Here is a 21,498-nt window from a genome sequence, read left to right on the forward strand (position 1 = left end):
CAGGTGGGTACATAAATATCATTCTTCACCACTTTTCTTTATTTACTTGAAGTGACATAAACCCTGATATCACAAGGATTTTACCAGTAATTATGCCTGATGGTTTGTGCTATTTTTTGTTGCTCAATGTTGTCAAATCAATTTACCTTCCCAATGTCTGCTTTTGGTACCCCATAGTGGCTTACCTGGTGGGGGTGGGGGTGGTGGTCCCCTGTCCCATTCTGGTCCCCTTGGTGGAGGAGGACCTCTTGGATCAGGACCTGGTCCCCTTGGACCAGGTGGAGGTGCTCTAGGTCCGCCTGGTGGCTGTACATCAAGAACAATCCAATAGAAAATCTTGTTACATACTATTAGGCAATAACACCCAATTAGACATCACGTAACATACTACACGTATTTAGTTGAACAAACCAATAGGAAATCATGTAACACAGAACTACATGATATCACACATCAGTAATCATATGACACACCACTGTGTCATATATAAGAAAATATGCCATTTGATCCACGTTTAGTAAGTTTGCCATAATGATGTAGATGATGATTTGAAAACAAATAAATTGACCTGATCTTAGTATGATGGTTTTATCATTTGACCACTTACCGGAGGACCATGGTGGTGATGATGATGATGATGGTGAGGTGGAGGATGTGGTCCCCTTTCTGGTGGAGGAGGACCATGCATTCCTGGAGGTGGAGGGGGTCCGCCATGACCTGGAGGATAACCTGGAGGAGGTGGTCCCGGCCTTGCACCCCCTTGGTGTCCATGACCAGGACCATGACCGGGACCGGGACCATGACCAGGACCATGTCCATGTGGGCCAGGTGGTCCTGGGGGACCTTGAGGAGGTCCACGAGGTGGTGGCCCTGGTCCTGAAATTGACAGATTTAAGAGCTTTTTTGAGACTAACCGAAAATGTATATTTTTTTAACCCAAATTTGACATTAATGAGATACACCATGGTACATGATGTACAAATACTACTCATAAGGAAGAGTTTCAATTCAAAATCTTAAAGAATTTTCTCGGTTTTTGTTATTACATATAGTTCACCAGATGCCAAGTACTTGAGTTAATATTCATCCTTAAACTGAAACCTGCTAAGGAATAACCCAGGGTTTATGTAAACAATGAACACATGAGGGCTGGTCATTCTGAGTTGAAATTTGTGAGGACTGGCCATTCTGATTAGAAATTTGTGAGGACTGGCCATTCTGATTAGAAATTTGTGAGGACTGGCCATTCTGATTAGAAATTTGTGAGGACTGGCCATTCTGATTAGAAATTTGTGAGGACTGGCCATTCTGATTAGAAATTTGTGAGGACTGGCCATTCTGATTAGAAATTTGTAAGGGCTGGCCATTCTGATTAGAAATTTGTGAGGACTGGCCATTCTGATTAGAAATTTGTGAGGACTGGCCATTCTGATTAGAAATTTGTGAGGACTGGCCATTCTGATTAGAAATTTGTGAGGACTGGCCATTCTGATTAGAAATTTGTGAGGACTGGCCATTCTGATTAGAAATTTGTGAGGACTGGCCATTCTGATTAGAAATTTGTGAGGACTGGCCATTCTGATTAGAAATTTGTGAGGACTGGTTATTCTGATTAGAAATTTGTGAGGACTGGCCATTCTGGGTTGAAATTTGTAAGGACTGGCCATTCTGATTTGTAAACAATTCTCGCTATCTGCAATACAATTCTATGCATCGCTAAGGAGTCAAATGGAACGCAGTCTCGCGACCATGCTTGCATTTGTCGACACCTACACTTCTGGTCGCCTATGTCAATACACGTGAATGTTTCTTCCAAACAGTTTAATTTGTAACAAATAAGATAAACGCAAATTTTAAGCTCATATAATTATGGAGGTGGGAAATTTAAATATGTACAGTATCTTTCCAGAGCAAAATTACAAGAGATGTCTCCAACTGAAAATGGGAAAGAAACATTCCTGTGTATTAGCATAGCCGACCCGGAAGTGTAGTTGTCGACATTAGAACGCGTTGTCGCGCGACTTCGTTCCATTTGACTCCACAGTGATGTGTAGAATTGTATTGCAGGTAGCGAGAATTGAATTATAAAGTAAACATATGCTATTCCATCTTGGAACCAAAGTGAATCAATAAACAATTTCATCCATTTTGTATCAGTTGATTCTATTCTAGTTTGGAAGTGATTTGAACTATACTTAGTAACTGCTACAATATTTTTTTCTTTTCTATTCCATGCCATTCCAATCCCAACATCATAGATTTTCTACACTTCCAGTAGTGTTAGGAATTATCTCTTAGAACGACTTGCCTCTTGAAACTTCTGCTATTTATGACTTTGTTTGACCACAAACATTTTATCTTAACAAGTTTCTGAACTATAAATATAGATTAATGTTACTAAAATTCCATACATACTGAACTTACGCATGTTTGGTCCTCCTGGTCCTGGTGGTGGTGAGGGTCCTGGACCTGGTCCTGGTCCCATATGTCTTGGATGTCCTGGTGGACCAGGTGGTCCTGGTGGAAACCTTTGACCTCGATCACCTGGGCCTCCCATTCTAGGACCATTAGACTGACCAGGTGGTCCTCTAGGTGGTGGTGGTCCACCTGGTCTACCCTGCATTCTACCCTCACCAGGTGGTCCTGCTTTGCCTTCTCCCGACATTTGACCCGATTGAGCTGTTGATATGAGATGAAACACAAAAGCTTCAAGAAACTGTTAAAATGCTAGATCAAACTTTATTAAAGGAACATGGGCTAGATCAGGAAATAAAATCTCTGATGTTTGTGTTTTATGCGAACAATTTAGACATGATATCATACTTACTGAAATGTGTGTAATCATCGTTACTGAACTTTGAGATCTGTAGTATAACAGTCAAGCAAACCAAATACATTATTTGATGAGGTGTTTTGGGGGTAAGTAAACACGTGTCAACTAGGAAATGCTCTTTCCATGGTAAAATCAACAAAAACATGATTATACAATGATTTTAAAACAAGTATTTGATGAATGGTGTCTCAAACTGGCACAGGGAAGGATTCAATCTAAGACTCTCACGTTATTGTTATCAGAGCTGTATAGATTCAATCTAAGGTTCTCACGTTATTGTTATAAGGAGCTGTATAGATTCAATCTAAGGTTCTCACACTATTGTTATCAGGAGCTGTATAGATTCAATCTAAGGTTCTCATGTTATTGTTATCAGGAGCTGTATACATTCAATCTAAGGTTCTCATGTTATTGTTACTGGCTGTATAGATTCGATCTAAGGTTCTCATGTTATTGTTATCAGGAGCTGTATAGATTCAACCTAAGGTTCTCATGTTACTGTTACTGGCTGTATAGATTCAATCTAAGGTTCTCATGTTATTGTTACTGGGAGCTGTATAGATTCAATCTAAGGTTCTCACGTTATTGTTATCAGGAGCTGTATAGATTCAATCTAAGGTTCTCATGTTATTGTTATCAGGAGCTGTATACATTCAATCTAAGGTTCTCATGTTATTGTTACTGGCTGTATAGATTCGATCTAAGGTTCTCATGTTATTGTTATCAGGAGCTGTATAGATTCAACCTAAGGTTCTCATGTTACTGTTACTGGCTGTATAGATTCAATCTAAGGTTCTCATGTTATTGTTACTGGGAGCTGTATAGATTCAATCTAAGGTTCTCACGTTATTGTTATCAGGAGCTGTATAGATTCAATCTAAGGTTCTCATGTTATTGTTATCAGGAGCTGTATACATTCAATCTAAGGTTCTCACGTTATTGTTATCAGGAGCTGTATAGATTCAATCTAAGGTTCTCACAGTTATTGTTATCAGGAGCTGTATAGATTCAATCTAAGGTTCTCACGTTATTGCTATCAGGAGCTGTATACATTCAATCTAAATTTCTTATGTTATTGTTATCGGGAGCTGTATGGATTCAATCTAAGGCCCCCAAAAATAATTGCTTCTGGTCAGCTCACACATCACTTAAATACCCACATCAGTCTTTTTATTTTCCGTGCTTGTCCAACCTATTAAGTGGGCAGATTGAGGGGAAAACACAAAAAGGAAGGGAATAACAGGTGATAATGATGGCTAAAGAACAATGCAAACAGCATGGCAGTATATGAAGCAGTTTATGTTAAATAACATATTAAAGATTTTCTTCATCACATATTGAGAAAGGACTTTTTTCAATGTATCTGAAATAGTTCAAGTTGCACTAGCTGTAACTTGGATTTTTTTCATTAAATAACCAAATAAATATTCTCCAATAATTACTCAGTTACTTATATAAAGACATTGTATCTGTGTTAATTTATGGTCAATATTATCCATAGGTGGTTGCCATTTAAAAATTGCAATAGTTTGTAACTTTAGTATCATTTTTTATTTATTTGACAACCACAGTCTAATTCACTGAACGGTGTTAAAATAGCAATAATCAGGGGTCGATCTTATCCATTAGTACTGTAATAATATGTTTAATTGTGATCACCGTTAAGGGCGCTGATTTTTGGGTGCGAACCTAAAAATAAATTTGATATGATTTATCAAGTATACAGCTACAAAAAATATGTTCACTTATAAGTGATTCACTAATGTTCAGGGTGTAAATTATTGTATCTAACAAAACATTTAAACAAATATAGATTTAGTTGTAGCTAGTTCAGCTTTTAATAAGTATTCCATTGATTTGTGCCATCAAACATTCAGAAAGGACTATTTTCAATGTACCTGAAATAGAATTTTACCATCTATGTGTGTTGTACAAATTTTACAATCACTTTGGTGTTTTTCATCGGGGCATCAAATTTGGGAAAACAACAGCTAACATTTTTTATGAATGCCAGTTACATAGCAATTCTTTACATTGTCTGTAAAATTAAAACTACTTTATAAGCTCCGTAAAACATGATTAACATGGAAAAATTAAGAACTACATTAGAACTTAGAACGCTTCACCACTAATGAATTTTTGATTGGGAAATGCTGAGAATAGAATAAATCACAAAGTACACTACAGTTACTCAGGTCCTCACTTCCAGCTTCTGAACAGCACTCCAAGTGGCCAAACTATACAATCTTTTGTCTTTCTGAAAATCATTATATTATGATTTAGCTGGTCACACATAATGCTGTCTGGTCGATGATCCTCATTTCCACTCAAAGCTTCTGAACAGCACTCCTAGTGGCCAAGTTATAAAATCTTTTGTCTTTATGATAGCTGGAATATGATCATTTCGCATAGGATTTATTTACACACTGGAAACTATTCTCTGTTATAACACGTTGTTTTCACACTGCCCTCAGTGATTGGCTAACAGCATCTCACATGGTATGGACTAGTGACCCATAGTGATCTCTCAATTTTCAGATTGGGCACTTTTCGTCTTCTATTTTCCCTGACCACTACAGTACTCATGTAGTCATATCAGTGATTAGTTTTGACTGTGGAAATAGTGTGTGCCTGAGATGTGATGTGTTATGAAACACTTATTGCCTGGCCTTATTTCAGCAATAGAAGACGTCATAAGTTGTTACGTAGCAACTATTGCCCTCAGTTGTCAGCATTGGTAAATAGTTGCTGCAAACAACACTTGAGGTACTAGACATGTACTACTGCCCTCATAGCCAGGCAATGAGTGTATACCAATAGGTTGTGACAAGTCACAAACTATTCAAAATAGAAAAAATACACCTGTCGTACCATGAGGCCTGTGTCATGATATCGTCACACTAGCCCAAAATCTGAAATTTGTTCATTTTAAATTTTTATATTACAAACCCAAAATTTTGGAACCCACACAAAATGAAAGTCTGTGACATGAAGTTCCAGGTTCCTTGTATACAAGACCAGATTGAACATTTTTTTCTGACTTTATCAGTTGCAAACACTACATTGCTTGGATCGGTACCAAAGTACCCTATAGGTACATCAAGAACCCCTTTTAAGGGTTATATTTCAATCCCGGTTATAGCATTAGTGTTATAAGGATTACATGGGAATATTCTTTTGTTCTGGGTAAAGTTTCATACCTAGAAATTAGCATTTAACCCATCCTCCCCTACAGAACAAATTTGACACTGTGAGCTAACACAACCACTCATTTCAACAGACCCCATGGTAAGACATATAATCCCAAACCAAAAAAAACTACACAAAATTTACTTACAGTCAAATTCCTTACCTTTCCGGGAGGCCATCTCAAATTGGTTAAGGCTCTGTCTGTTACATGGAGTCACTATTGGATGTTGTCCATGTAACTCTCTGAAAGAACAAACAAATGAAAGTGTTTTAGTTCTGGGTTACAATTCTCTTTATCTGCAATAGCATTTTACCTCATGCTAGAGGGTCAAAATAGAACAAGAAGGTTGACTTATTCTCATGCATGCCTATAGTAATGCATGTGAAGCTGTGGAGCAGAAGTTATGAGTGTCGACAATGTCTATTTTTATGAAGCGCCTAGGCAGTCATATTCTATTTCGAGTACCAAGAATTATGTCAAATTATGTTATCTTTCCCCAGTCAGTTTACCACAGCTATCCACAGTGTACGGTTAAATGTACTCAGCTCTCACACCAGTCTTACTCAATGGTCCACAGTGTACGGTTAAATGTACTCAGCTCTCACACCAGTCTTACTCAATGGTCCACAGTGTACGGTTAAATGTACTCAGCTCTCACATCAGTCTTATTCAATGTTTAGAAAGACCAGAGCTGACTCCACACAAGTTTTACCACTTCCATTGGTTGGTCAAGGACATTTGACAACAAAGTCAACCCAGCTGTATTAACTGCAACCCAGTAGGACAGAGGTTGCTATATGAACACTTTAATTCAAGTGTTCTCCACGGATTGTTCTGATAGCAGGGTGACTAATTTGAATAACTTAGTCATATAATTTGCATAACAAAAAGTTCAGAGACGAGTAGTTCGCATCTGGCCGAAATCTTGTGATACTTACTACTTGCTATAGTTTACTACATAGAACTTAAAAAAACTCGCAAGAGTTGTGATGTCATTACCCGTCATGTTGGGATTTTGTATACAGTCACCCTGGTTGAACTTCACGACAGACAATGGCCAACTATTAACTAAAAGTGTTTTCAGAGTAAATTTAAACATAAAACCAATGATCGGACACAGCATCCCCACTTTATCAAAAGGTATACAAGTCTATTATACTTTTTTGATGACGTTGAAGAATACAAGTCAAAAGTCTATAGCATCACGTTTGCCATGTAATTCATGCCATCACATAGACAGTGCATGGAAACATGTTATCACATGGCACACTGGTGCCACTTTACTTCGGAAAAGGTGTGAATGATCGTTGTTTTAGGGCATTTGTTTTCTTAGAGGGTTTAACATGTGATAACAAATAATGATGGCAATGAAGGGTTCAAAGGATGCAAATGTTCATGGAACAATACAGGGGGTGGGAGATTAGGGCATGATACACCAGGCGGCAAAACATTTAAAGCAGGGCACTGGACATTGATACAAGCCATTGGAGTTGAGGAGGGACGTTATAGGTCTGTACCAGGGTCAATAACTGTATAGTATCTATTTCAACCACTAACTTGCATACAAATGTGTACATCTGGATATCTATTGTCAGTTCACTGTTGTACATTCTGCTATCTCCCTAGTTTGAAAACAGGTAGGTATTTATTGTACAGTCAATTCACTGTTTTACAGTTTTGCCCAATACTTACTTTTTAGGTAATTTATCCATGATAAGTCTGTATGAGGACTCCGATCCTACATGGACAGCACAGAAACCTTTAGACTGTCCGTTGGCTCTGTTCTCGTAAAATTTAATCTCTTGTAAATCCAACACCCCTGTACTCATAATGGCATCTGCCAGATCTTGATCTGTTGTCCACTGGAATAGAAAAAGTTCAGAAATTTTAAAATTAACACATATTTTGTAACTTTTTGAAACACACTGTTACCTCTTAAATGTACAGTAGAATGATCTTGAACAGGGTAAGTCTGTAGAGTATGCCATGACAGGGCGCCCTCACACACTGGCCAACTCCCTCAGGAGTGGCATGATATGTTATATCTTACGTGCTAGACTGTGGTGTACTTATCACGAAATTTACTATTTCATGGACATGCAATATTACATGACATACATTGTATTGGACTGTGATAGATATGTCGTATCACAGCACTCCAAGAAAGGGGTGGATCAATGTGTGAGAGCCCTCAAAACGACATACTGGTACCTTACAGATTATCTTTGTATTTGTCATGACAAGAAACTGTGATGAAGGTGATGTCATCACATGAGGTTTTCCCATAATCCCTTGCAGGAAATATCCAAAATTACTGAACACATGTCAAGTGCAGTAGGGCTTCATTACAAGATTTCAAAGTTGAATAAGCACTATTTTATTACTCAACATGTATTTAAGTTGATTAGCAGTAATCAATACATGTGTAAGAAAAACAGAAATAAGTCTGACTGGACTTTTCCTTTAACCCTTTCACCACCAATTCCCGCTATTGCGGGAACGCTCTAGGGCGCCCACCAATTCCCGCTATTGCGGGAACGCCAAAGTTCATTCACCTACCTCGCCGTTATGCCGTTTAACGGCAGCTATTGCTGCAAAAATTGCTGCCATAACTAGTTCCACACATGCGTATTAGCCTTGTTTATCTACACAGCCATTTTGAAAGCATGACAGTGAACGGTATCTCGAGTACGATCCAAATGACGAGCGACCGTAATTTTTTGTGCGTTTTTCGCTCACGAAATCGAATTTCAACATGGCGGAAGTAATTAACGGCTCTCATAACATGGCCTACGATATAAATTATGTCACTATCTTTGGATATTTCGACAGAATTTGACTTGAAATACATCGTTGAATACAAGTGTTTAGCTATGGGAACACATTGTACTTGTATGTAAGCATCAAATTCCCGCTAAGGCCGTGTGAGCTGCCGACGGCAGTTTACGGTTGAATTTTTGAATGTCGTTCAAATTTACGCAATCTTGTGACCGTGCCGACGCCTATGCTAACGTTCTAATGGGTAATTTTGGGCTATATAGTGGATTATTTTGGTTTTATTTCTTTTTGTTACGGCTCAATAATGACTTGTATTTGTATTAGCTCAGTGTGTAGAGGTCAGTGGAGGGAAACTTACTCGTGATATGGGCGATTTTCCGATCGGATTTTTTACGCGAGTTTTTCAATGTAAAATTCAAATTTCAACATCGCTGAGGCAAAATCTGTCTCCCCTAACATCGTTTGCAATGTAAATAAAGGTGCTGTTCGTAGAAATTTCCACTCAATTTTGACTATGAATACGATGTTTTATACAAGGAGATGGCTGCGTGAACTCGATGCAGTATATGGAAGGATCAGATTATCGCAACGTAACTTCAAAGTCCCGACTGCAGATTTGCTCTTGTGGGTAAACATGTCGGCGAAAAGCGTCACGTTGGCGTCCCGATTCGGACTCGTAAACTACCAACTTGGGGGCATTTTTTACTGATTTTGAGGATAAATTTGGTGATAATTTTTTGTTGTTCTGTCAAATAATGATATATAATTACACAAACTGATTTTTCTGAAGGTATTGGGGCGACGACTTTAGATATTTTTGTCCCTTTGATTGCCGGTGTGGGGCTGACTATTGCGTCGTAATCGGATTAGTGAGCCGTTAATTATTTTCGTTCAAATTTATTACGACTAAAAATAACATTTTCTGACAAATTTTCGCCGATTTTGACCATTTAACCAGTATACAGAAGTTTTGTAGGAACATAAATGTTGGTAATTTGAATTTTGTTTGTAATATAAATATTTTGTTTATTTGTGATATGTCAATAAATAAACAACCTATGCTTGTTTTATTAATATTTTATTACATTAATCCATATTTCGGTTATGTGTGTGATATTTGAATTTATGTATTTGCTACTATGATGTAGAACATTTATTTTCCATTCAAATGATACCTTATTTTTAAAAAATAAGCAACTCTAAGTATTTTTATATCAGTTTGATTACACCACACTCACTCTCACATTATGTTAGTGAGGGGGCTGGTGGACAACACACAATCCCATGAGGCCATTGGTGGTGAAAGGGTTAAGTTGATAGCAGTAATCAATACAAGGTGAAGTGTACCAAAAACAGAAATAAGTCTGACTGGACTTTTCCTTTAAAGGTGATTCAAAATGCTCACATTCACTATCGCTAATTTGCTAGACGACATGTTTGTGAAATGCATTCTGGTTTTAAAACTTTTCAAAAGCGTCTGCAAACACCTTAAAATGACCCTTTTTCAGTCACTTCCCTTCGGATTTACTTCGAGAGTTTTCGGGTATTTCCGGTCCCACCTAGACCACGGGATTTTATGACGTCATAAAGAGACATGGATAGCACGTAGCCTATGGCGAGCATAGTCACTAGGTGAACAAAACTCAACAGCATTGTGAAAAAATACATTGCTAATGGTTGTAACAGACATCAGTAAACAAAAACTACACTCTACATGTCTTATTAACCAACATTTACCGATATTTACTCACACTTTCTCACTAATTGGCAGTGTCTGTGGGTATAAATGCTAAAATATGATCTCCCCATATTATGGCAAAATAAATCAAAACGGCTAGACTACAGTGTAGATATACGTAAACACTTGTAATGTCGCTCGCGTGTTTCAATTTATTTATCTGATTTTTTTTATTATTTGCCGAGGAGAAGCATTACAATATCTTCGACAGGCATGGCGTCGACAGCATATTATAGCCCACTATACTCGACTATACTCACTGATGTCGCCTTTTGAACGGCGCATTTAGCAACAAAGTAAACATATTTATCTTGAATAAATATACTAGCTATTAGATTGCCATATCATCAGCAATAAAATTGTAAAGAATTGAGGAAATTTCGTGAGTTTAGTGTTGTCATTTACATGACTTTAGCAACTTGTCTGGAAGAAAACTTGTATGGTTTCCCTTGTTGCGATATCACTTAATTTAATGCAACAATGCAACATGCCTATTCATTAGAAGAATTCTGTAACGAATCATGGTATTCGAAGTGTACAGTTTAGGAAACCAACAAATCAAATATCGCGATGTGTTCATGATATCAAATACGATTGGACAATATTGACGTCGGCAATCACAGTCGTGACCCCAGCACATGGTTATGAAAGAAAGCCTGCAACTAGATACTTGGCTAGCCACGTCCGGTCCCGTTTCTCAGGGTTTGTTTTGAAGTTAGAGACGTTATTTCTGTACGACTTGAAGAATTTTACAATATATGTGATTGATAAATATGGATTACATCAACACGTGGATAAATTTAACCCGACACGAATGTGCGCTGTGCTCTCCCGATTCCATACGTACATTGTACATACACTGCTTCAGCTTTGATCGGCGGCCTAGTATGAGCTTACTGCCGCGGCCGCGGTGACTGCACAAAACTTGACAACACTACCCCTCTACCGATATATAATAATCACCTGTATACCGTGATAAAAACAAGCAATAATTCGAGTCCCCAACAAGTCGATGAGACCTACTTCTGTTCTGTCCGATCCGAATGCGAGTTTCTTAGGTTTTATATGGGTTTCAAACTCGGACTAGAGTATTACGCCCTAGACAATAATAGATGTAAACTTGTGTTCACAAGCCAAACATGTGACAATACAAGACCACAACGAAAACTGTGAAAAATTTGCAGGTCAGTCTCATTTTATATATGGACAACAAAATTAGGTCGGTCACAGTTCCATTTACATGTACATGATGCAATGACTCGGAGCGTACTTCCATATGCTCGGAGCAAATCGAATCAATTAGTGTATTATGGGACCAACAATTATAGTGTGGCACATGTCCCGATACGCCTTCTTGAAGTTTCCCATTGGTATTCTAATAGCTAGTATATTTATTCGAGATGAAATATGCTTACTTTGTTGTTAAATGCACTGTTCAAAAGGCGACGCGAGTACGATTGGGCTAAAATATGCCGTCCTTGGCCCGGGGATGCCGTCAAACGTCATCACGGTATCGTAATGCTTCTTGTCGGCAAATAATAAAAAATCAGATAAATAAAAGTCAATGAATGTGAAACACGCGACATTACAAGTGTTTATATATATCTAGTCTAGCCGTTTTTGATTTATTTTGCCATAATATGGGGAGATCATATTTTAGCATTTATACCCACAGACACTGCCAATTAGTCAGAAAGTGTGAGTAAATATCGGTAAATGTTGGTTAATAAGACATGTAGAGTGTAGTTTTTGTTTACTGATGTCTGTTACAACCACTAGCAATGTATTTTTTCACAATGCTGTTGAGTTTTGTTCACCGAGTGACTACGCTCGCCATAGGCTACGTGCTATCCATGTCTCTTTATGACGTCATAAAATCCCGTGGTCTAGGTGGGACCGGAAATACCCGAAAACTCTCGAAGTAAATCCGAAGGGAAGTGACTGAAAAAGGGTCATTTTAAGGTGTTTGCAGACGCTTTTGAAAAGTTTTAAAACCAGAATGCATTTCACAAACATGTCGTCTAGCAAATTAGCGATAGTGAATGTGAGCATTTTGAATCACCTTTAAGTTGATAGCAGTAATCAATACAAGTGTACCAAAAACAGAAAAGAGTCTGACTGGACTTTTCCTTTAAGTTGATAGCAGTAATCAATACAAGTGTACTAAAGACAGAAATAAGTCTGACTGGACTTTTCCATTAAGTTGATAGCAGTAATTAATACATGTGTACTAAAGGTAGAAATAAGTCTGACTGGACATTTCCTTTTAGTTGATAGCAGTAATCAATACATGTGTGCTAAAGGCAGATAGAAGTCTGACTGGACTTTTCCGTTAAGTTGATAGCAGTAATTAATACATGTGAAAGTTGTTTATTAGAGTGACATGTGAATACACATTTACAAATTGACAATAAAAAGAGCAGAAAGTTATACATAACCCAGCTCATTGGGCTTATTTGTCACTTTCAAATGAAATAACTAATCTAAAGAAACACAAAAATGGAAAGAGCACAATAATAACAAGTAAAGAAAAGTAACAGTACATGTACTACGATGAAATGTACAAATGAATACAATACACCTTAATCGATACAAGAGTACTGAAGGCAGAAATAAGTCTGACTGGAGTTTTCTTTTAAACAAAAAAGAATGAACTGACGACAGATCTTCAATCTATAATTTACTTGACTTACCCAGGTCAGATTGCCAACATATAGTGACACCCTTTTACCAGTACTTCCTTGTGGGACAGCTGAAACCGATGTTTTCACTGGCTCTGACATAGAACTTGAAAACTGAAATAGAAAACAGTTTACATTAATTATGTCTGCTCCACAATAGTTTAAATATGGACTGTTTTCCCTGTGTTTTCTGGACTGAACTTGGATACATGTAGATCAGGGTTTTTGCTAAGGTTGGGAAACCCTGGTAATAGAAAGGGAGAAATGGGTTAAAATGGCAGTGTTTTCCCCATTGAGTCCATGGTAATTCTGTTTGCAAACCCTGGTAGATTTTACCTACTTACCGCCCTTAGCAAAGACACTGTAGATAATAACCAACTCTCTATTTTAGACAAGATGTTCATCCTCATTATTTACCAAGTGGACTGTTTTACTAGACCTTATATAACGTAGATAGATAATATAGACCTATCAACTATACAATGTAGATAGATAATATAGACCTATCAACTATACAATGTAGATAGATAATACAGACCTGTCAACTATACAATGTAGATAGATAATATAGACCTAACAACTATACAATGTAGATAGATAATATAGACCTATCAACTATACAATGTAGATAGATAATACAGACCTGTCAACTATACAATGTAGATAGATAATATAGACCTGTCAACTATACAATGTAGATAGATAATATAGACCTGTCAACTATACAATGTAGATAGATAATATAGACCTGTCAACTATACAACGTAGATAGATAACACAGACCTGTCAACTACTAGTATACAATGTAGATAGATAATATAGACCTGTCAACTACTAGTATACAATGTAGATAGATAATATAGACCTGTCAACTATACAACGTAGATAGATAATACAGACCTGTCAACTACTAGTATACAATGTAGATAGATAATATAGACCTGTCAACTATACAACGTAGATAGATAATATAGACCTGTCAACTATACAATGTAGATAGATAATATAGACCTGTCAACTATACAATTTAGATAGACAATATAGACCTGTCAACTATACAATGTTGATAGATAATATAGACCTGTCAACTATACAATGTAGATAGATAATATAGACCTGTTAACAACCTTACATTCAAACATTCCAATGCTGAAACTATTTAAATGATCAGCTATCACTGCTCTTTTTGAGTCATTTTGTACAATTTTTATAACATCCATGCCTAAAACCTGACACAATTGAAGCTTGTAAGTTGTAACAAACATCGTGAGCCTATGCTGCATGAAGCTGTGATAATTTGATTTATTGCACATGAGCAATGAACAAAGAATGTCTTCCAAGGTCATGCATGTCATGGGTCATGAAAGACCCATTACCATTACAGAGTCGGTCATTTCCCTGATGATACAACGGACTTAAAGCTAAAAACTGTTCAAAACATTGTTTGTTTTTTGAGGAGTGCAATATGCCTTGTACCAATTTTAAGTATAATTTTGAAAATGATAGAAATATTCTGAGCTAACATTGCAGCAAAATGTACACCGGCCCAGTTGGACAGGTCTTTCCAAAATCTTCTGGTCTAGCCTGAAGATTTGGCTGCCCTGGGCCGCTGTTAATTTCAAGCCCTGGTACACAAAGCACATTGAGGTGACCAAACAATCTGAATAACCTGCATTTAGATAATTAGCACTTTTACTGTATCATGTATGTAGAGGTTGCAATGTGAATGCTTTAATCCTATGCACTTACAAAGGCTGCAATGGACTTCATGCTCCCCAGGGAGTTGAGGAAGTACATGTATAAAGGGACGTTGTGCCGCTATAGATCCGAGTAAGGGGTAATAATTGTACAACACTTTGAACACAGAGTGGGAAAGTGTTATACACAAACCAACATTATATTATTTAAACAATAATGTACGCCCTCCCAGCCCATAATGGATGAAAGCAAACTTTGAACTACATAATGGGCGAGGCGACAGCCGAGCAAATTATGGAGTATAAAGTTTGCTTGAGTCCATTATGGACTGGGAGGGCGTACACTATTGTTTTTATTTTATAGTTTTGCCAATTCCAGTGAATTTGTAGACCGAGAAACGCAAAACAACGTATAATATACACAGTGCTGAACATCGTCTGCCATGTTCGGCCCGGAAGCTAAATACTAATCATAGCGACACATGTACGTACACGTACACACACATATACACTTCAATGAACTGTTGTGAACACAAATTTGTTTCATGAATGCGTTGTATTTTTAAACAGTGGAAATGACAATCATAAGTAACAACATACATTTCGAAAAAATACACAGTCGTATGAAGAAACAGAACAAATAAGCTTGTATTGTTATGCTCGTTCCGGGGCCAGGATGCCCAATAACGCAGTACATTATCAGTCATAATGTCAGGGATCACTCTGGGCCGCGATCACGCGCTATTTGCGCTGTAAAAACAAAAATATCGCGTCCAGAAAACTCAATTGGGACACAAAATCGCACCGTCGATACTAATAGCGCATCACTGTGATAGATACGCGACATCATATCTAAGCTTTTGTTTACTACAAACGTACAAGGCGCATACTACGCATGTCTTTTGCTGCCCTCAGGCGGCAAGGTTTATCTGCATCATGCCCCTTTCAAACAGTGTCTATGATTGGTTGCCGACATGAAGGCAGGCGCTCATCGACAAATCAACGGAGTTGATACAGTAAATGTTCATTACTGATTAGTCACACGTACATGTGTACGTAATGGAGCTTTCAAAGACGTCGGGTGCCAGTACGAGTGCAATCTGATTAAAATCTGATATTAGATAGGCTGGTTTTCCTGTATTTACCTTTATTCCATCGTTATTGCGTCTTTTTCGTGAGTTTTTTTCCCCGGGGGAAAAAAAACTGGCATTCGCCCGGGGGAAAAAAACTCACGAAAAAGACGCAATAACGATGGAATAAAGGTAAATACAGGAAAACCAGCCTATCAAATATCAGATTGGTACGAGTGGGACCAAGAAACGCAAATGCTCTATCTTGGACTATTGTACAAAAGTTACTCCTTCGCTGGGAACTAATCTGGATTCGACTACATTCGCTAGTGAGGACGAAGAATGGGTATGTCCTGGTGTAGGTCGCAAGACAAACCGGAAATTTCAAAATAATTGGCTGGCTATGTATGGGTCGTTTTTGCGTCACGATAAGGACAAGGGAGAAATGATCTGCTACCTTCGCAGAAATCTACAGTTTAAGGACAATGATGTACAATGCAAGACAAGTATAGGAGTTATAGACCGTTGACGTGGTATTTTCCTATGAAATAAATGTTTCATGAAGTTAATATGTTGATGTGTATGTACTGTGTTTATTTGTACAGTAGCAAATTCTAGTATGAAAGTTGATATGAAATCCATAGGCTTATGATCACAATTATATATATATGTGTGTGTGTGTGTGTGTGTTACAGTGTATACCAGTATAATATACACATGACGCACATACAGTTGCCATATTTTTACTTCCGTCCCACACAGTTTTCAAATTGTCTCACTCATTTTCTCCAAATGGGACATTGGCTCATGCAGCTCTGGAGCCAGGGTGATCCCTGTAATGTACAGCGATGATGTCACAAAATTCACTGGAATTGGTAATGCTATAATATAATATCTATTATGGTGTCTGTTTACAAATAACTTACGACATCGTCTGCGTTTTGTCCATTGTTGGCTGGTGCTGTGATGACATCATCATAGAGATCAACATTGGCTGAACTTCCGGCATTATAATCTCCTTCCTGTAAAGAAAGTCAAGATACAAAACATATTGTTATTACATACATATAGGTACCTACCACTTACTACTTGTATTGGTGTCCATTTAATATGTACTATAACTTAGTCCTGCTTGCAGACGGTGCATGTATTTCTCTGTCTCTTTGCAGGACGGAGAAGGAAAGTAAGACTTACATGTACTACATGTAGATGTATGGAAACTAGATGCAGTACAATGTTCTCCCCATAGGATATCAACTCATTAGCATAAATTTACATGACAAAATAGTTATATTCCAATTTCCTGGGTAACTTAAAATCAAAGTACATCATAATATCAAACAATATGTGGCCAAAGGAAAGTTGAAGGCCAATTTATTATTTACAACAAAATATTAGCACCAATAAGAAACTCAAAAGTTTTTTAAACCAGTGTTTTTGATTATTATTCTTCAGAAAGCTGAATTTATTTCAATCTAAATGTCGAAAGGTACATTAGTCTGTTCAACTCTTTTAATGACATTGAAGAATGCACATGGGAGTAAACCAACTACACAAATCACTCTTGGGTTGAGACATACATATATATAGTCGGTGTTACTAAGTCATAGAAAATTAACTAAACACTGAATGCCAACTTCATGTGTTTGTCAAACTTTATACTTCATAGCAAAATGGCATGGCTTCGTTTGATTTTATAGTTGTGAAAATCTGGCAGTTCCGACATGCTTCTACGGCCGAACTGACATTACGGATAGGCCGGTGTTGCCTTTGATTTACCGAGAGCTTGTACCGTAGTGTGAATCACACTACCATTAGCAAGTTTACACATTTTATTCCTATCGAAAACAATACTGACGGCAACCTTCAATGAAATCTGTCTGGTAGTGGTAGAGGGTTGAATAGTCGTTTGAATTAATTAGACACTCTTTAGTTTTACTTGCCGCTTATGCTTATGTGTGAAGGATCAATACAAACGTTGCGAGTATACATTGAAAACAACAATGGCGTCAGCTGACAGAGTGACAGATGAACAATGTCAACATGCAATTTATCGAACTCTAAGCAATCTGATTGCGTATCGGGACAACTGATCACGTATCGACAAAAATTAAAGGATATCGGGCCCGATAAGTGAAAACACTCTGGGTAGGACACTGCAGTACTTTAACTCTCAGGTAATACGCTACAACCAATACAGATCCCCATGTGTAAGCTCTCTAAAATGTGTTCAGTATCCTGAACATATTTTTAAACCGTTTTATTTTTTGAATGAAAGTCAAGCATATCCTACGTCACTGACTATACTTGAGTTGTTCTCGATTGGATTAATGGAAATCATACTATATTCTTGACGTTTCAGCTAATTTTTTAAATTCTTCGGACAGGTTGTCTATTACTGCGCATGCTCCATGCTCTAGCATGATATTGTAATAGACTGCTAAGTAGGACTCCTGTGTAGTGGTTCGGAGTATTTGTTGCCATTTTGAACATAAAAAAGAACCAATTTGAGTATTTACGTAGTGAATTTTGGTATTGAAGCTACAGAATTGACTACTAGTATTTTTTATGAGAAAACTCAGGAAGTAATAGCAAAGAGATTTTAGATTGGCCGTGCTCCTTGACAGAATTGTAGCTTTGTTTGGTTTGCAAACACCGTAAGAGAAAAATACAAAAAAAAGCATTGTAAACAAAAACAAAGCTTCAATTATTGTACATGGTAGTCCTGCTTGCAGATGGTGCATGGGTCTAGATTACTGACGTGACCCTCAACACTGTCCTGCAAAGAGCAATGTACTAATCCTTTCTTGAGTGCGAGAGCAAAATGCACCTGCACTAACTACAGAACAATTAATTGAATTATGTACCCAACGATCAAATTTTAGTAATCGATCGAATTACACTCGTTTTTACATCTCTTTGAAGATAACAGTCGCTAGTAAGATAAAAAGTGCCGAAATCAGAACTTTTCCAGTTCCGGCTGTAATTTCAAATGTCCCACTTTACAAATGGCACAATATTCCGAACTGGGACTTTTGTAGCCATGGCAAGGTAAAATAGTCAATTTATTACTGATATTTAACTACAGTGTGCGTTAATTCTTTAGTCACCAGCATTTCTGGTAAGTTTCATGGCTGGCTCTTCGCTACATTTGTAGCTGCAATAATTAATTGTAGCGTTTGCTGTGATTTTGTCTTTTTTGTGCCTATTTTCCTTCCAATGTTTAACCAAAATCAAATACAATTCCTGTAATGCAAATGCAAATAGACCGAAGTGATTCAGATCTGACTTGCAAAGTAGGCTGATTTTTCTGCTAAATTATGTCTTACCTGGCAAAAATTCTGACATTTCCTAACACCAACATTAATTACGGAGCCTTGTGTTTAGTGTTTAGAGGTACCCCAATTCCGTCACAATTATAGCAGCTACATACATACATGTATGCAAGCAGGACTACATCCAGAGCTAATATGCAGTATACATGTACATTTGTACTGCAGTTGGTTATCAAATAAATTACTAGATCATTTTATTTCATAAATAAGATTATGAAATGTTCACATACTAGTTTATGCCATTATCACATTGGAAAGCATGTGAGAACAATATGCACACATTTAAACACAGCACTAAAGTCACATTGTAATATCGATATACTCTCCGGAAACTCATGAAACTCGGCAGAACATCGCGTCGTCGGTGTCTACTCTTAGCAAGAACAAATCGTACAATTTTAGGCCCGATAGTGTGTTCCTTCGAAATACCACGGAATCATCACCGAAAACATGATCAAGTCTATATTTTGGTGTTCTGTTGATAAACAGTGCACGCATGATCTACAAGATGGCGCCCTGGCCCTGCAACACACGACAAGGACTTCAGGAACGAATATTGGCATATCCAGGTCTAAACAGTGTATTTTCTTCACTTCTACAAACTCGGGGAAAATTGTATCGTTAGAATCTATACAATTGCTAGAAAATCTGCAGTGTAAGTAATGCGTTTGTCGGGTCATTCATTTATGATTAAACAAAGCCAGGCCGGACCCACGCGTCACTAGCTAGCGAGCTAGCTGCACAGCATGTGTACGTGTGCATAAATGGTGCAGACATCGCAATGAATTTCGAGAATATAATCAGTATTTTCACCTAATTTACAAGCTATAACATAACTGTATACTATACTACAGAACACAAAGAATGCATAGCATACTAGAAAATATATCAAAATATTCGTTTTACCTGATTAAATTCTTGTTCTAAGTCATCGGCGTACAGGTCAATATCCACGCCGTCCGCCATCATTGATTTACTCTCGCCCCTAAACTCAAAGTAACCTCCCGTGATGCTTTGCGTCATTCGCGCGAACAATGAATGTCATCGACACGACACTACACTACCCGAGTGTGGTATGGTACAAATCTTGAAAAAATGAAATATCAATGATATACAAGGCTCACTTTTGATTAAAAAAATGGATACGAACAATTTTCATCTGGAGGGTGTGTTTATTTTTATTTTTTATTTTTTTATTTTTTTTTAAATACTGAATGTGAAGAGCTCGAGAGTAAAATTATGGGGTGTAGCTCATACCACTACCACTACTATAGTATAAAGTTCTATGGAGTATGGGTGTCAAAAACTATTATAATATACATTTGATAACTTTGAGTAATAATCCATGCGCGACATGTTGCGGAAAATGAGGCCCTCCCCGATTCAGCCTAGCTAAACAGTGGCCCTACTTCTATCTCATTTCTCTTGAAACATGACTCCTCCCACCATTCAAGTATTTTTAAAACATGAATTAAAATGCTACTAGACTGTAAGATACGTCGTGGCGTTTCGCCCTCACCGGCCTCCTCCACACTAGGGGTTGGCCGATGTTTGAGGGCGCACCGTCACGGCGTACCTTACAGACTAAAATGCTACCTGACATAAATAATAATATTTATTTCTTATAAGCTTAGAGCGCATTGCATTAAAACAATCTCAATGCGCTGAACAAAAGTATAAAATTATTTAAAAATGTACATATACACAAGTATAAACATGATATGAAACAGGATAAAAATACAAAGACACGGAATGACAATTAAAAGACTGAAATGTAAAAAAAGTTAAAAGTTAATAATAATGGGATCTAAAAAGATGACATTTCAAGGCAGATTTAAAACTGTTCAAAGTGTGTGAAGAACGAAGACATGGTGGCAGGGCATTCCAAAGGCGTGGGCCGCAAATATAGAAAGGCCCGATCACCATAGTATGCAGTGTTCCCTATCGGTTGATGCAAACTCACCACGCCACCGGATTGCGACCGAAGGGAATGACGGGTGGATCTAATCATTAATAAATCGCCTAGATATGAAGGCCCACACCCATTAAGAACTTTAAAAACAATACAGAGTACTTTGAATTCAATGCGCTTCTGAATAGGTAGTCAGTGTAATGAATGTAGAACTGGGGTAATATGCTCAACTTTTTTCCTTCTAACGACAAGTCTTGCTGCAGA

At 37.5% G+C, this 21,498-nt stretch overlaps 1 protein-coding gene across 2 annotated transcripts in view; it reads right to left on the bottom strand.

Annotated features, from left to right (window-relative positions):
• Nucleotides 1-20,301, bottom strand: part of LOC144447971 (cleavage and polyadenylation specificity factor subunit 6-like) — a 31,894-nt gene extending 11,593 nt beyond the window's left edge. The window contains exons 1-8 of one of the 2 annotated variants that reach the window (XM_078138095.1): nucleotides 20,229-20,301; nucleotides 16,914-17,009; nucleotides 13,233-13,334; nucleotides 7,716-7,885; nucleotides 6,186-6,265; nucleotides 2,416-2,679; nucleotides 608-876; nucleotides 186-306 (exon numbers count right to left, since the gene is read on the bottom strand). In XM_078138095.1, coding sequence (XP_077994221.1) covers nucleotides 186-306; nucleotides 608-876; nucleotides 2,416-2,679; nucleotides 6,186-6,265; nucleotides 7,716-7,885; nucleotides 13,233-13,334; nucleotides 16,914-17,009; nucleotides 20,229-20,291 — 1,165 coding nt within the window. In that variant the 5' untranslated portion in view covers nucleotides 20,292-20,301. Of the gene's footprint in view, nucleotides 1-185; nucleotides 307-607; nucleotides 877-2,415; nucleotides 2,680-6,170; nucleotides 6,266-7,715; nucleotides 7,886-13,232; nucleotides 13,335-16,913; nucleotides 17,010-20,228 lie in introns of both variants that reach the window. The other variant, XM_078138094.1, reaches the window with a different exon arrangement.
• Between the last annotated feature and the right edge of the window lie 1,197 nt (nucleotides 20,302-21,498).

Source organism: Glandiceps talaboti, chromosome 17 (genome assembly GCF_964340395.1).
Source record: "Glandiceps talaboti chromosome 17, keGlaTala1.1, whole genome shotgun sequence".
NCBI lineage: Eukaryota > Metazoa > Hemichordata > Enteropneusta > Spengelidae > Glandiceps > Glandiceps talaboti.